Raw genomic sequence first — 15,303 nt, 5'->3', positions numbered from 1 at the left:
GTGGCAGGACCGCTGCGAGGAGCTTGATCACTGCATGAGGCGGAAAAATCTGAGGATCTTGGGCCTTGCGGAGGTGCTGGAGGGGTCGTATCTGACAACCTACGTGGCTACGATGCTGAACTCGCTAGTGGAGGCCGGATCTTTCCATCTGCCCCTGGAGCTGGAGGGAGCCCACGGGGTACTGGCCGGGAGACCTGGGGAGAATGAACCCCCGCGTGCGGTGCTGGTGGGGTTCCACCGGTTCAGTGATCGGGAGTGTGTGCTGCGCTGGGGCAAGAAGGTGAAGAGCAGCAACTGGTAGAGTGGGGTGGTGCGGATCTGCCGGGATTGGAGTGCGGAGGTGGCTAAGCGGCGGTCCGGGTATGATCGGGCGGGGGAGGTGCTCTACAAGAAGAAGATAATGTTCGGAATGTTGCAGCCTGCGCACCTGTGGGTAACTTATTTCGACCGGCATTATTATTCTGATTCCCCGGAGGAGGCGTGGGCCTTCGTGCAGACGGAGAAACTGGACTCGAACTAGGGGTTGGGGGTTGCAGGGTCGGTTGTAATACTTTATTGCTTGTTTCTGCTGCGGCAGGTTTTCCACTCTGGGTTGGATGTGAAGAACCGGGGAGTGGCGATTCTGGTGGGGAATAATGTGTCGTTTGAGGCATCTGAGGTGGTGGCGGATAAGGGGGGTAGGTATGTTATGGTTAGGGGCAGGCTACAAGGAGAGAAGGTGGTACTTGCTAGTGTGTATGCCCCAAATTGGGACGATGCGGGCTTTATGAGGCGTATGCTGGGATGGGTCCCGGATCTAGAGGCTGGAGGTCTGATTATGGGGGGGGGGGGGGGGGGGGGGGACTGCAATACGGTGTTGGATCCTTCACTGGATCGGTCCAGCTCTAGGACGGGTAGGAGGCCGGAGGCGGCCAAGGTACTGAGAGGGTTTATGGACCAGATGGGAGGGGTGGATCCATGGAGGTTTGTGAGGCCGAGGGCACGGGAGAACTCTTTCTTCTCCCACGTACATAGGGTCTACTCTCAGATAGACTTCTTCGTGGTGAGTAGGGGACTGATTCCGAGAGTGGAGGAGGCCGAATATTCGGCCATTGCAATCTCCGACCACGCTCCGCATTGGATAGAGTTGGAGATGGGGGAGGTGCGGGACCAGCGCCCGTTGTGGCGGTTGGATGTGGGGTTGTTGGCGGAGGAGGAGGTGTGTAGGAGGGTCCGGGCAAGTATTGAGGGGTATCTCGAGGTGAATGATACGGGAGAGCTTCAGGTGGGGATGGTCTGGGAAGCCCTGAAGGCAGTGATTCTTGGGGAGCTGACATCCATTCGGGCACACAGGGAGAGGAGCGAGAGGAGTGAGAGGGATAGACTGGTGGGAAAGATGCTGGAGGGAGACAGGAGGTACGCAGAGGCACCAGAGGAGGGACTGTTGGGGGAGAGGCGCAGCCTACAGGCTAAATTTGACTTGCTGACTACTAGAAAGGCGGAGGCACAGTGGAGGAAGGCACAAGGGGCAGTGTACGAACATGGTGAAAAGGCGAGTAGGATGCTGGCTCATCAGCTCTGCAAGCGGGATGCGGCTAAGGAAATTGCTGGAGTGAGAGACAAGAGTGGGAATGTGGTGCGGAAGTGGGTAGAGGTGAATGAGGTCTTCAAGGACTTTTACGGGGAACTGTACCGGTCGGAGCCAACGGTGGAGAGGAGGGGAATGGAGAGGTTCCTCGACGGGCTTTCTTTCCCGAAGGTGCAGGAGGAGCAGGTGGAGAGGTTGGGGGCGCCGATTGAGCTGGAGGAGCTAGTTAAGGGGATCGGGCAGATGCAGTCAGGGAAGGCACCGGGGCCGGATGGGTTCCTGGTGGAATTTTATAAAAAGTTTGTGGACCTAGTGGGCCCTTTGCTGGTGCGGACACTTAATGGAGCGTGGGAAGGGGGGACTTTGCCCCCGACGATGTCGCGGGTGCTGGTTTTGTTAATCTTAAAGAGGGACAAGGACCCCCAGCAGTGTGGTTCATACAGGCCCATATCTCGCCTCAATGTGGACGCCAAGGTGCTGGCAAAAATCCTGGCCACCAGGATAGAGGACTGTGTGCCAGGGGTTGTACAAGAGGACCAGACAGGGTTTGTGAAGGGAAGGCAGCTGAACACAAATGTGCGGAGGTTGTTGAATGTCATCATGATGCCGGCGATTGAGGCGGAGGCTGAGATAGTGGTGGCGTGGATGCAGAGAAGGCCTTCGATAGAGTGGAGTGGGGGTACTTATGGGAGGTGTTGGGAAGGTTTAGATTTGGTGAAGGGTTTATTAGATGGGTGAGGCTGCTATATGAGGCCCTGATGGCGTGTGTGGCACGAATGGCAGGAGGTCGGAGTACTTCCGGCTTCACCGAGGGAGCAGGCAGGGTTGCCCCCTGTCCCCCTTGTTGTTTGCATTGGCAATCGAGCCGTTGGCGATGGCGTTGAGGGATTCAGGGAGGTGGAAGGTTTGGTGCGAGGTGGGGAGGAACATAGGGTGTCGTTGTATGCCGATGACCTGTTACTGTATGTGGCGGACCCGGTGGGAGGGATGCCGGGGGTGATGGAGCTGCTAGCTGAGTTTGGGACCTTTTCAGGCTATAAACTAAATTTAGGCAAGAGTGAGGTGTTTGTGGTGCACCCTGGAGACCAGGAGGAAGGAATTGGTAGGCTCCCGCTTAGTTTTAGGTACCTGGGGGTGCAGGTGGCCGGGGGCTGGGGGATTCTTCACAAGCATAATTTCACCAGGCTTGTGGATCAGATGGAGGAGGAGTTAAAGAGGTGGGACATGCTGCCATTGTCGTTGGCGGGGAGGGTGCAGTCCGTCAAAATGACGGTGCTTCCGAGGTTCTTGTTCCTCTTTCAGTGCCTGCCCATCTTCATCCCCAGGGCCTCCTTTAGGAGGGTGACTAGCAGTATTTTGAGTTTGTGTGGGACTCCGAGAGTGAAGAGGGTTTTCCTGGAGCGAGGGAGGGATAGCTTTTGTGGTACTATTGGGCAGCCAATGTGTCAATGGTGCGTAAATGGGTGATGGGGGGCGTGGAAAAGAATGGAGATGGCGTCATGTAGAGGTACGGGCCTGGGTACCTTGGCAAAGGCGCCGTTGCCGCTCTCTCCCAAGAGGTATACCACGAGCCCGGTGGTGGCGGCGACCCTAAGAATCTGGGGACAGTGGAGACGGCATAGGGGGGGAAACAGGGGGCTCGATGGAGGCTCCATTGGGTGGAAATCATCGGTTTGTCCCGGGGAACAATGATGGGGGATTTATGGGGTGGCAAAGGGTGGGCATGAGTAAATTGAGGGACCTGTTTATTGGTGGGAGGTTTGCAGGCCTGGGGATAAATTTGGGCTTCCCACAAGGGAACATGTTCAGATACTTGCAGGTAAAGGTGTTTGCTAGGCGACAGGTAGAGGAGTTCCCTTTGCTGCCCTAGCGGGGGGCGATGGACAGAGTGCTTTCGGGGGTGTGGGTCGGAGAGGGGAAGGTGTCTGACATTTATAAGGTAATGCAGGAGGTGGAGGAGTCGTCAGTGGAGGAGCTGAAGGCTAAATGGGAGTGGGAACTTGGGGAGCAGATAGAGGACGGGACTTGGGCGGATGCCTTGGAGAGAGTCAACTCTTCCTCTTCATGTGCGAGGCTTAGTCTCATCCAATTCAAGGTGCTGCACCGGGCCCACATGTCCGGGACTAGGATGAGTAGGTTCTTTGGGGGTGAGGACAGGTGCACCAGGTGTTCGGGGAGTCCAGCGAATCATGACCATATGTTCTGGGCATGCCCGGCACTGGAAATATTCTGGAAGGGGGTGGCGGGGACGGTGTTGAGGGTGGTTGGATCCAGGGTCAAACCAGGGTGGGGACTCGCGATTTTTGGAGTTGCGGTGGAGCCGGGAGTGCTGGAGGCGAAAGAGGCCGGTGTCCTGGCCTTTGTGTCCCTAGTAGCCCGGCGGAGGATCTTGATGCAGTGGAAAGATGCGAGGCCCCCAAGTGTGGAGACCTGGATCAGTGACATGGCGGGATTTATAAAATTGGAGAGGGTCAAATTTGCCCTGAGAGGATCAATACAAGGGTTCTACAAACGGTGGCAGCCTTTTCTGGACTTCCTGGCTCAAAGATAGGTATCTTGGTCAATAGTAGCAACTCATGGTGGTGGTGGGTGGGTGGGTGGGGTGGGGGTGTTCCTTATTATGGTTTCTAATTTTTTTTCTTTTCTCTAAGGTTATGTAACTTAACATTGTGTTAATTTAAGTTGTTGTTAATATGTTGTGTTGTTCATTGAGGAGGGGCGAATGTTTATGATTGCTATCATTATTGTTATTGTTGGTATTTTATTATGGTTCGATGTTGTTGTATAAATTCAAAATTTTTCAATAAAAATTATTTTAAAAAAAAATTAATTAGTGACTTACATTGAACAAATGAGCCATTGTTATAACAAACCAGCTGATACTTCATGGCATGACTCGTGAATAATATGGAGTCTGAAGTGCAATTGTAGTATATACCTTCTAACCTGGTCTAAGCTATTGGCCTGGTCTTTATAAGAGGATGGTCTAAATTGAGCCTGAACCCATTAAAAGGGCAACTGTCTATAATGGTGGCCGTTGATCCCTTTACTTGTTATCTTCATGGAATAATTTCCCAGATATGCTAGGAAACCAAGGGTCTAGTGAGAAGGAGGAATTGAAGAAATTAATGCGCGAGAAAATAATGGGAATGAAAGTTGATAAATCCCCAGGGCCTGATATCTACATCCCAGGGAACTAAAGGAGGTAGCCACGGAAATAGCAGATGCGTCGGTTGTCATCTTTTAAAATTTTGTATATTCAGGAACAGTCCCAGCAGATTAGAGGTTAGCAAATGTAACCCCACTATTTAAAATAGGAGGGAGGGAGAAAACAGGGAATTACAGGCCAGTTAGCCCAACATCAGTAGTAGGGAAAATACTAGAGTCTATTGTATAGGATGTGATAACACGGCACTTCAGAAAATATCAATGGGATTAGAGAGGTCAACATAAATTTATGAATGAAAAATAATCTTTGACAAACCTAGAGTTTTTTTGAGGACGTAACTAATAGAATAGAGAAACCAGAACCAGTAGATGGATGTGGATTTTCAGAAAGCTTAAAATTCCACAAAAGAGGTTAGTGTGAAAAATTAAAGCACATGGAAAACTGCAGGTAATATATTGGCATGGATTAAGAATCGGTTAGCAGTCACGGAGGGGAGTGTTGGAATAAATAGGTCTTTTTCAAAATAGCTTGCAGTGACTAGTGGGGTACTGCAGGGATCAGTGCTTGGGCCACAGCTGGGGTAAAGGAACCAAATGTAATGGGTGGGATTCTATGATCCCGCGGCAGAGCGTCCACGCAGTCGTAAACGGCGTCGCGTTTTACAACAGCGTGAACAGGCCGCTGCCAGGTGTAATTCTGGCCCCTACAAGGGGCCAGAATGGCACTGGAGCGATTCACGCCGCTCCAGTTGCCGATCCCGGCATGAACCGTGCGCCGTGGGATCCGCGCATGCGCAGTGGCGCTGGCGCCAATGTGCACACGCGCAGTGGCGCAAATGCGTGGCCTCCTTCAATGCGCCGGCTCCGACGCAACATGGCGCAGGAGTACAGGGGCCGCCATGTAGGAAAAGAGGCTGGGGGACGGAGACCGACCCGCCGATTGGTGGGTCCTGATTGCAGGCCAGGCCACGTCGGAGACCCCCCCCCCCCCCGCACAGGCCACCACCCGACCCTTGCATGCAGAGTTCCTGCTGGCTGAGAGCAGGTATGGACGGCTCCGGCGGGACTCAGCGTTTTAACTGCGGCTGCTCGGCCCAGCCCAGGCTGAGAACCGGCGGACTGGCCGTGTAGAGCGGCCCGCGACCGACGCCGTGCCAATTCTCCCCTCTGCGGAGAATCACGTGCCGGCGTTGCGGTGGCGTGGCCCGGTCACAGGGATTCTCCGGCCCGGCCCTGGGCTGAGAGAATCCTGACCAATATTTCTAAGTTTGCTGATGACACAAAACTAAGTAGAAATGTGAATGGTGAGGAGAATGTAAAAAGTAAAGTTATGATCTACTGAACCACGGTTCCATTTGGGGATCTGACTGCCCAGTCGTAACATCAGCTGGGATTGTAACAGCAGGGATAACGTTCCCCCTGAATGGGGGCTCTAGAACAAGGGGTCAAAGTCTCGGGATACTAGGGTAGGCCATTTCAGAATGAGATGAGAAGGAATTTCTTCCTTTAGCGGGCAGTGAAGTTGTGGAAGTCTCTACCAAAGAAGGTCATGGAGGCCAAGTCACAATATATTTAAGGAGGAAATATATAGATTTCTAGACACCAACGGTGTCAAGGGATATGGGGAAAGAGCAGGAGTATGGCATTGAAAGAGAGGATCAACCTTGATCATATTGAATGGCAGTGAAGGCACAAGAGGCCATATGGACTCCTCCTGTTCCTATTTTCTATGGTTTTTAATCTCAAGTTCATAATAACAGCAGCAAAAATCTAGATTTATTTCCATAGATTTTTAAGCGATTTATTTTAAACCAAATATAATATCTTAAATCTGAAAGTTGTTTTCAAAACTTTTATATAAATTGGTATTTACAAAATGGGAGAAATAAATGTTTCTTTAAAATGTAAAAACACTTACCTGTATCAATCCAAGGACTTTATCCTGCACAATAGCAGGTGGATTATTCTTGGGCAAGACAATTTTTACCAATACACCATCAACAAAGTCACGGTTGGCCACGAGGACATGGAAACGATGACCGCAGTTCTTAACACATGTCTCCAAAATCTAATTATGAAAGTGAAATAAACAATTTGTTGAACTTGCAACAGGTTAATCTGAGACAGCAAACATGTGATGGAACATTTTTTTTGTACTTTCCCCTATAAAAGTAATGGAGTAGAACATTTTCTTTTAATGCTCCAAGCTCATCTTAAAGATCACTGGTGGTAGAATTAGCTATTAATTTTGATGGCTGCCAGTTGCAACACCACTCTTCAGCAAAATGTCAAAAACTCTGAGAAATTGATTACATGATCAACTTCTTATTCAGTGGATTTGAGGACATTTCTATGAAGGCTGTTCAGGAGAAATGGTGGTACACTGCTAACATCAGTGGACTAGTAATCCAGAGGTCCAGGCTAATGCTCTGTAAACATGGGTTCAAATCCAATCATGGCAGCTTTCAATTTAACTAACAAATCAGGGACTTTTTTTGCAAAAACCCCATCAGATCCTTTCGGACATGCTTACTGGTTTGGCTTACTTGTGCCTCCAGGCCCACAAATGGCCGACCAAGCCACTTTAAATAGTTCAAGGTTAGATGAAAAATAAAACAGCCCTTTTTTTTCCACTCACCGTTAAAGCAAGCATCACTTCCCGATAGTTTTTGTTTCCACTCAGCCTTTTTTTGAGAGCCCTTATTGCATCCTTTGGCCTACAAAAGGGATGATTTTTATCTTTTAAGAAAATAAGATCAGTTCTTTGATGCAAGGTACAGAACAGCAATAATGGAAGCAATTGATAAAAACAAAAATTGTGGCCATCACTTCAACTCATCCTATCCTTGAAACCAAGAAATTTTATGTGCATGTGCAGCAATGACCACTTGTGGCAGATAACCAATACTACAGGAGTGAGTGACTAAGGTGATAGCAGAATCCATATCCTTTGTTAATTGAAACAAACTTTGCACATTGTGATCTTGCATCATTAAACCAATTTAACTGTACAAAGTTTGTGTCAGTTTTAATATCCTGGACATGTTTAGAATGAATGTGATGTAAAGTGGAAAACTTTGGATTCTGATAGTCACCCAGTTTTTGTTCTGAAATATCAGGGACAGATCGTTAGGAAAGAATGATAAAATGAAAAGCACGAAGTCCAGTAATTGGGAATGTGTTCTGGTGGTTGCATGTTATTTAAAAATTAGAAATTGAAACGGTAGCAGAGGCAGATAGATTGACTGGGTTGGTGGAACAAGTGTTTCATCTGTTTACAAGTCTCGCCACACTGTAAATAGATGTTTACCCAAGGCAAGTTGGTAACAATAGAGGATAGAATGTCAAAGGTGTAAGTAAAGATGTTAGAACTTCAAAGGAATTGATGTATGAATTTCACAATTATATTCTAAAAGGTGAACTCACAAAATAAAGATTAGTTCAGATAAGGAAAGGTCAAAAGGGGCAGCACGGTAGCATTGTGGATAGCACAATCGCTTCACAGCTCCAGGGTCCCAGGTTCGATTCCAGCTTGGGTCACTGTCTATGCGGAGTCTGCACATCCTCCCCGTGTGTGCGTGGGTTTCCTCCGGGTGCTCCGGTTTCCTCCCACAGTCCAAAGATGTGCAGGTTAGGGGATTGGCCATGATAAATTGCCCTTAGTGTCCAAAATTGCCCTTTGTGTTGGGTGGGGTTACTGGGTTATGGGGTTAGGGTGGAGGTGTTAACCTTGGGTAGGGTGCTCTTTCCAGGAGCCGGTGCAGACTCGATGGGCCGTATGGCCTTCTTCTGCGCTGTAAATTCTATGTAAAAAGGGAAACCAGTATAGCAGGAGCAAGTTCACCCTATGCAAGCTAGCAGTTTTGAGAACTCAGCCCACATCAGGAATCTGTGTCATCTCGCAACAAGCTGTGCTTGGAAAAAAGCCTGTCTGAGAAACCATTTGCTCTATCCTAAGTCGGAAGCAACCCCGATAGATAAAAGTGTCTGGTATGGTAACTATTGCTCGATTTTGCCTATAGTTTTAAAACCTATGGGATGTTGTTTAGAGAAGTTTATCTCTGAAGTTAGGAAAAGAGAGATTTGGAACAGGGTAATTTTAAAGATACTATGTTAGCCATTACAGCAGTCAAGTGCATTTCTAATTGTTTAATAAATATTTAGTTTAAAATCGTCACACAAACGACTAGGACATCCTTCACGAGTCTTCACATCTTTTTTCACATTATCCCAAATTGTAAAATACAGTTGAGAGCTAGCATTTCAATCTTCCCTTCTGGGATTTGCAAAAACCCAAGCACTTAACATCAGCTGTGCTCTTAACAACAGGAAGTACATTTTAGAAAAAGCTTTTAAAAATTTTTATGATACGTGCACAAGCATAGTGCTGTAGTACCTTACCCAGTTGCAATTTCTATCAGTGAGCCCGAATGGGATGGTTCTAAAAATGAGGAAATTGTAATTCTAAAGATGTGCTCAATTCAAGAAATTGAGAAGCAATCTGGGTCTCTGTTGCTGTTGGTACCTATCCCATCAACATGCAATGAAATGAAAGACAGAACGACAAACGGAGTTGCTCTATTATTGTTTGTAATTTTCGTTTTCCTGTATGCAAACAATGTAACAGTAATTCAGGGCAATTCGAAATAATCTTGAGGAGGGTGGCACGTTGGCCCAGTGGTTAGCACTGCTGCCTCACAGCACCGAGCAACTGGGTTTGATACCAGCCCCGGGTCACTGACCACATGGAGTTTGTACATTCTCCTGTGTCTGTGTCTCACCCCCACAACCCAAAGATGTGTAGGGTAGGTGGATTGGCACCTTAATTGGAAAAATTCAAGAAAGAAAAATAGTTTTGAGGGATTATACCAGTGAGAAGCATTATTTCACCTTGTTACCAGAGCCTTTCCCTTCTCCATGATTCTCCCCTCCTCCTTGACCCTTTGGCCTGCAGTCTCTCCTGTTAAACGAACGAGGAGCCGGAGAAAGTAGCTGATCTTATAATAACCACCCCCTTGCTCAACAAGAATCGATCCTCCTCTGCCTTAAAAATATCAAAGACTGCTTCCACCACCTTTCCAGCAAAAAATGCTCCATAGAGTCACGGTACTCTGAGAAAAATAATTTTCCCTCAGCTCTGTTTTAAAATGGGCTGTTTTATTTTCAGATTTTCCCACAAGTAACATCCTCTCCACAGCCACCCTGTAATCCCCTACTCTTCTAAACTCCAGTGGATTAAACAACCTAGCTATTCCAACCTTAGAAAACAACCTATCCATTCCCGGTATTAGTCTGTCAAACCTTCTCTGAACTGCTTCCAATGCATTTTCATCCTTACTTAAATAAACGGTGACCAATACTGCACAAGGTACTCCAAATCTAGTGTTCCTGACTTTCCCTCCCTCTCCGACCAGTGGCCTCTACCCCCACCTCCCTGGCCCAACGGTATGAAGTATTTGAGCTGCTGGTCTCAACAAAGAGCATGAAGACAGTAAGAAATAATGGACACGAGTGGGAGCACCTTCAACTTTCATCAGGTATTTGAAGAAATGAGAAAGATCAGGCCAGTTAATAAATAATCTTACTTGGGTAATGTATTGTACATTTCTTCTACTAAATAGTTACTCATAGCCAAGAATTTTCTTTCCTGTTCTATACACAAAAGGATCATAAAGTTTTATACCCATTTAATTCTTACCCTTCTTCAGTCTCATTAATAATATCACAGATTTCCATATTCAGAGTCCAGTCTTCAGTCTGTAGGGATCCATCTGTGGCTCGTTCTGTTAATAAAGGATAACAAAACGTAGGGCGTGTGTGTAACACATTAGTTTTTTTAAAAAAAAGTGTCAATAGAATAGGCCTGTAAATAAAACGGTGTTTGTCTTAAGGTTGTCTATGCTCAAAAGGTCAATCCGCCAGCCTGATAAGGGAAGGGAGAAGATTTTGATTTGAAAGGACAGTTTGGGTGTAATACACTTGTCACTTCAAATTAAGATACAGATGACATTGTTTGTTGTTGGAGAAATGACTACTGAATACAATAAACTTGGGAAATGAAGAAGTCAAGACTTGGTTCCTAGTTCTTATTATAGATACTATCAAAGCTCAAAAATAGTAGCAGAGGATGGTCACTGCCTGTAAGGTATAAGATTGCAAACTGATATTTTTTTCAGATTAAAGACTATATTCTGAATTCTAAACTGAAGAATAATTTGGAGTAACTTGGAAAATAAATGGCTGAATCAGCAGGCAGAGTGTTGGGGTATGATTACCAACCATTCTTTTCCGAGCAATGGAAGAACAAGGTTACCAATGTGGATATGAGTTACGTCCTTGGTCAAGAAAGAACAAGAAGTGGCCGTGGCACTTTCACTACTGTATGAAAGCAAAATACGATAAACGTTTTTGTTTAGAATTTAAGCTGCAGGATTTAAACTCAGATGAAGGTTTGGATACATTATTAACTTTCATGGATAAGATTTACAAAAGGGATGACTTATTAACTGCTTATGAAGCTTGGTCAGATTTTGACAAATTTAGAAAGTCGGAGGATACCTCGAAAGCAGAGTACATAAAAGGAACTTATCAGACTATATACATGGCTGCAAGAATTCAGTCAAGGAATACCACAATCTGTGCTGGTGTTCAAGTTATTGGACTGTGCTAAAGTTACAAATCTGGATAGGCTTCTGGTTTTGACTCAGTTAAATTCGCAGAAAGACACACCCCGCTAGAAATGATGTCAGATGCTCTTAAAAAAAAAGGTTCTTGGGCAAGTATTCCTTCCCGGTAGCCTTCATGACACAAATGAGCTGATCGGCAATCAAAGCATGGAAGACATAATGTTAACAGGATGGTCTAGAAACAGGCTGAAAGCGTCAATGTGAAAAAATATTTATAAACAAGAGCACAATCATTTTTAACAATAATGGCAGGAGGAATTAATTAGAAAATTTCAAACAAAAAATGAACCCCAGAAATGCCCATGGAGTGGTCAATTTTAGGTGCGATTCAAAATTCCATTATGCAGTACACTGCTTTTTACAAATAAACTTAAAGTACCCAATTCATTATTTCAAATTAAGGGCAATTTAGCATGGCCAATCCACCTACCTTGCACATCTTTGGGCTGTGCGGGTGAGGCACACGCAGATACAGGGAAAACGTGCATCTGTGATCGAAAATTTTAACGAGAACTTTCAATCCGGTGATGAAATTGCTGGTCGCAGAGTCCTTTAATTGTGCTGTATTAGACTGCGGATGTACATCTACAGTATGTAGGATGGACTGGTTGAAATGTTACCTGGCATCTTTCGTGACAAAGATCAGAACAAGGTTGGAAGTTTCAGGAGTTTCAGATTTGGGGATGATAATACCCTTTAATTGCAGCAAAGAGTAGTGATTCTTGTAAAATTGCCGGACGGAATCATTTTATTCGCACAGATGTCATATCCAGTCAAATACATTTATTAATGAGCTGACCATCGATTAAGAAAGTACATCTGAAACTTGACATGGAAAACAACAAGGTCATCCTATGTGAAAAAACTGTGGACTTACAATTTACAGTCTGGACACTATTGTATCCCATTAACAAATCTTGTAAAGAACATAAGGAAACACTATTAGCATCAGAGAAAATAGATTTTACAATTTACAGTGCAGAAGAAGGCCATTCGGCCCATCAACTCTGCACCAGCCCTTGAATAGAGCACCCTACTAAAGCCCACACCTCCACCCTATCCCTGCAACCCAATAACCTCACCCAACATTTTTGGACTGTGGGAGGAAACCGGAGGACCCGGAGGAAACCCATGCAGGCAATGAGAACTCCGCAGACAATGCCCCAGCCAGCAATCGAACCTGGAACTGTGAAGCAACAGTGCTAACCACTGTGCTACCATGCAGTCCAGGAGTATAGAAAACAAAAAGTTGATTGTGTTGAAGTTGCATCAACAATTTATCCATCTGTCTACCCAAAGATAAAAGATTTTGTTCTGAGTCACGAGTATAACTCAGGACCCGGGTTCGATCCCGCCCTCAGGTCACGGTCCGTGTGGACTTTGAACATTCTCCCAGTGTCTGCATGGGTCTCACCCCCAGAAGCCAAAAATGTAGGTAGATTGCCCCTTAATTGGAAAAGAATTGGGCACTTAAAAGGGTTGCGAGTATAAGAGATGAAGAATATACCAAACTTTTAGAACAGATAAGTGAAAGATGTGATACATGAAAACATTATACAAGATCACCTTCGTGACCGGAGTATACCCTTAGTGAAAAAATACACAAGATCACCATCGCGAACGGAGTATACCCTTCGTGACAGATTTTAATTAAGTTCTGGCTATGGATCTTAAGGTGTGGGATAAAGAAAGTAAGACTTTCATTTTACACACTTTGTAGACTTGGCAAGTAGGTTTAGTCAGTTGGAGCAGGTAATGGGCGGAGGAGGACAGAAAGTCCATTAGTAACAGGGGTAAAACAACTTTGCAGCATGGAAACCAGACTGTTTAGGTACACTCGCCAAGATTAGTGGGCACAAGATTTGATTTTGATTCAAAACGGGTTATTGAACATGCTGAGGGACCAGGTTCTTCTCATTCACATATGCTACAGAATTATGCCCACCAGATCACCGAATTTGACAGGATATCTGAAGCGTAATTCTGAGGAACCGGATGAGGCTATTTGTCCCAAAGAGCAACTGCTAAATATTGGTACTAAAGTGACATACTTGCCAGAAGGGAAAGTCAGTGAAAAGACACAACTATCATTGGTAGAGCAGGTATGACCACCGAAAAATAGGAAAACTGGGTGAACGTACAAGATAAAGGGGAGGATAGGCTCATGGATTGGGAATATGAAGTACAAAAACGGAGAGCACAGAAAAGGTGTCAGTTTGGGCAGTAGGTCTGGCAGCGAACATGTCCATTGAAAAAGATCCAGAACACATGTGCCAGGCTCAGCCTGATTCAGTTTAAGGTCGTTCACCGGGCCCACATGGCGGTGGCTGGGATGAGCAAATTCTTTGAGGTAGAGGACAAGTGCGCTAGATGCGCGGGAGGACCAGCGATCCACGTACACATGTTTTGGACATGCCCTAAGCTTAGGGGTATTGGGAGGGATTTACGGGGGTCATGTCCCGGGTGCTGAAAACAAGGGTGGTGATGAGTCCAGGGGTGGCAATTTTCAGGGTTTTGGAAGACTCGGGAGTCCAGGGGGAGAAAGAGGCCAATGTTCTGGCCTTTGCTTCCTTAATAGCCCGGTGACGAATACTGCTGGCATGGAGGGACTCAAAACCCCCGAAGACCGAACTATGGCTTTCGGACGTGTTGAGTTTTCTAGGTATGGAAAAAAATCAAGCTCGCCGTGAGAGGATCTGTACTGGGGTTCGCCCGAAGGATGCAACCATTCATCGACTTCTTCGTGGGAGATTGAATGTCAGCAGGGGGGTGCTGGGGACGTTAGAGTAGAGTAGGAGGGACAAATAGGCAGGCAGTGTTTATGGGAGAGGAGCGGTTGTGTGCACGATGGTTTGGTTGAAGTGTTCGTTTTCTGTTGTTGTTTGCATATTTCTGTAATCTGTAATGCCAAAAAAAACCTCAATAAAATTGTTTGTTGAAAGAACATCTCATCATTGGAAGGGGAGAATGCAGTAGCAGTCCGGAACAAGATACAAGGCAGGATAGAGGGCACAGCTTAACAAAGTCAAGAAATATGGTACAGACTAAGAATGCCACAATATGATAGAGATGTCTGAGTGGCTTCCAACAAATTAGATAGTAAATTAATAATATGTTGCAAAACAGCAAATATTGCAAAGTTAAGAATTTGGAGTGTACATGGAGGCCCAGATCGGGGACAATTAGTTCTATCTCAGATGGATATGCACAGAAAAGGTGTTCCCTGATGGAACGTACAAGGCCGATGCCAGGCTGATGGCATAAGGTTTTGAATAAAACTTGGGTGACCAAGATGTAAGGGTAGATTCACAGACGACAGGAAAGGTTATTTTGAAGAGCTTCTTGGCTCCGTTAGCCACAAATGCAAGTCGATAGATATTGAAGCTGCTCCTATAGGGACATCAGCTTGAAAGATAATTTTTTCTTTGTCCTCAAGGTGGTGCGAAACGCAAATGGTACTCTAGAATTTAAAATTTAAGTAACTTAATATGGTTTAATATGGTTGAATGATGCCTTCAGAGTTCGGTATTTCTCAATGAGGTTTGTTTTATTACATTTGGGCTGTCTTCAGATGAATGCGGACTCTGCAATGTTTTATTGGCACTATGGATGGAAACTTTCAGGCATCTTCAGGATGCATGTAGGTGATTTTTTTTTGTAGGATGGTAGTAGCGAATTTGAAAATACTGTTATTAATGGGTTGAAAACAGAGTTGAAGACTGGAAATCAGGCCACTGGAGCATACATTGGGTGAAAAATAGGGCAGAGCGGTTTGCGTGTCATTCTACATCAGCAGTTTTACTTGGAGAATTTTAATCTCATCGCAATTACCCATGGTAGGGCCTCACAAAAAGATACAGCAGCTTCTAAAATGGAAAAAGA

General features: G+C 45.8%; 1 protein-coding gene across 9 annotated transcripts in view; it reads right to left on the bottom strand.

Moving 5' to 3' along the window:
- The window catches only part of LOC119978749 (TOM1-like protein 2), a 130,989-nt gene that overhangs the window by 75,742 nt on the left and 39,944 nt on the right, over positions 1-15,303 (bottom strand). For 8 of the 9 annotated variants that reach the window (XM_038820592.1, XM_038820589.1, XM_038820596.1 and 5 more), the window contains 3 exons: positions 10,434-10,518; positions 7,374-7,452; positions 6,654-6,803 (listed from right to left, as the gene is read on the bottom strand). In XM_038820592.1, coding sequence (XP_038676520.1) covers positions 6,654-6,803; positions 7,374-7,452; positions 10,434-10,518 — 314 coding nt within the window. Of the gene's footprint in view, positions 1-6,653; positions 6,804-7,373; positions 7,453-10,433; positions 10,519-12,041; positions 12,247-15,303 lie in introns of all 9 variants that reach the window. The other variant, XM_038820593.1, reaches the window with a different exon arrangement.

The sequence above is a fragment of the Scyliorhinus canicula genome, chromosome 15 (genome assembly GCF_902713615.1).
Source record: "Scyliorhinus canicula chromosome 15, sScyCan1.1, whole genome shotgun sequence".
Lineage (NCBI taxonomy): Eukaryota > Metazoa > Chordata > Chondrichthyes > Carcharhiniformes > Scyliorhinidae > Scyliorhinus > Scyliorhinus canicula.
The sequence above is the reverse complement of the archived record's forward strand: the minus strand, read 5'-3'. Positions and strand labels throughout refer to the sequence as shown.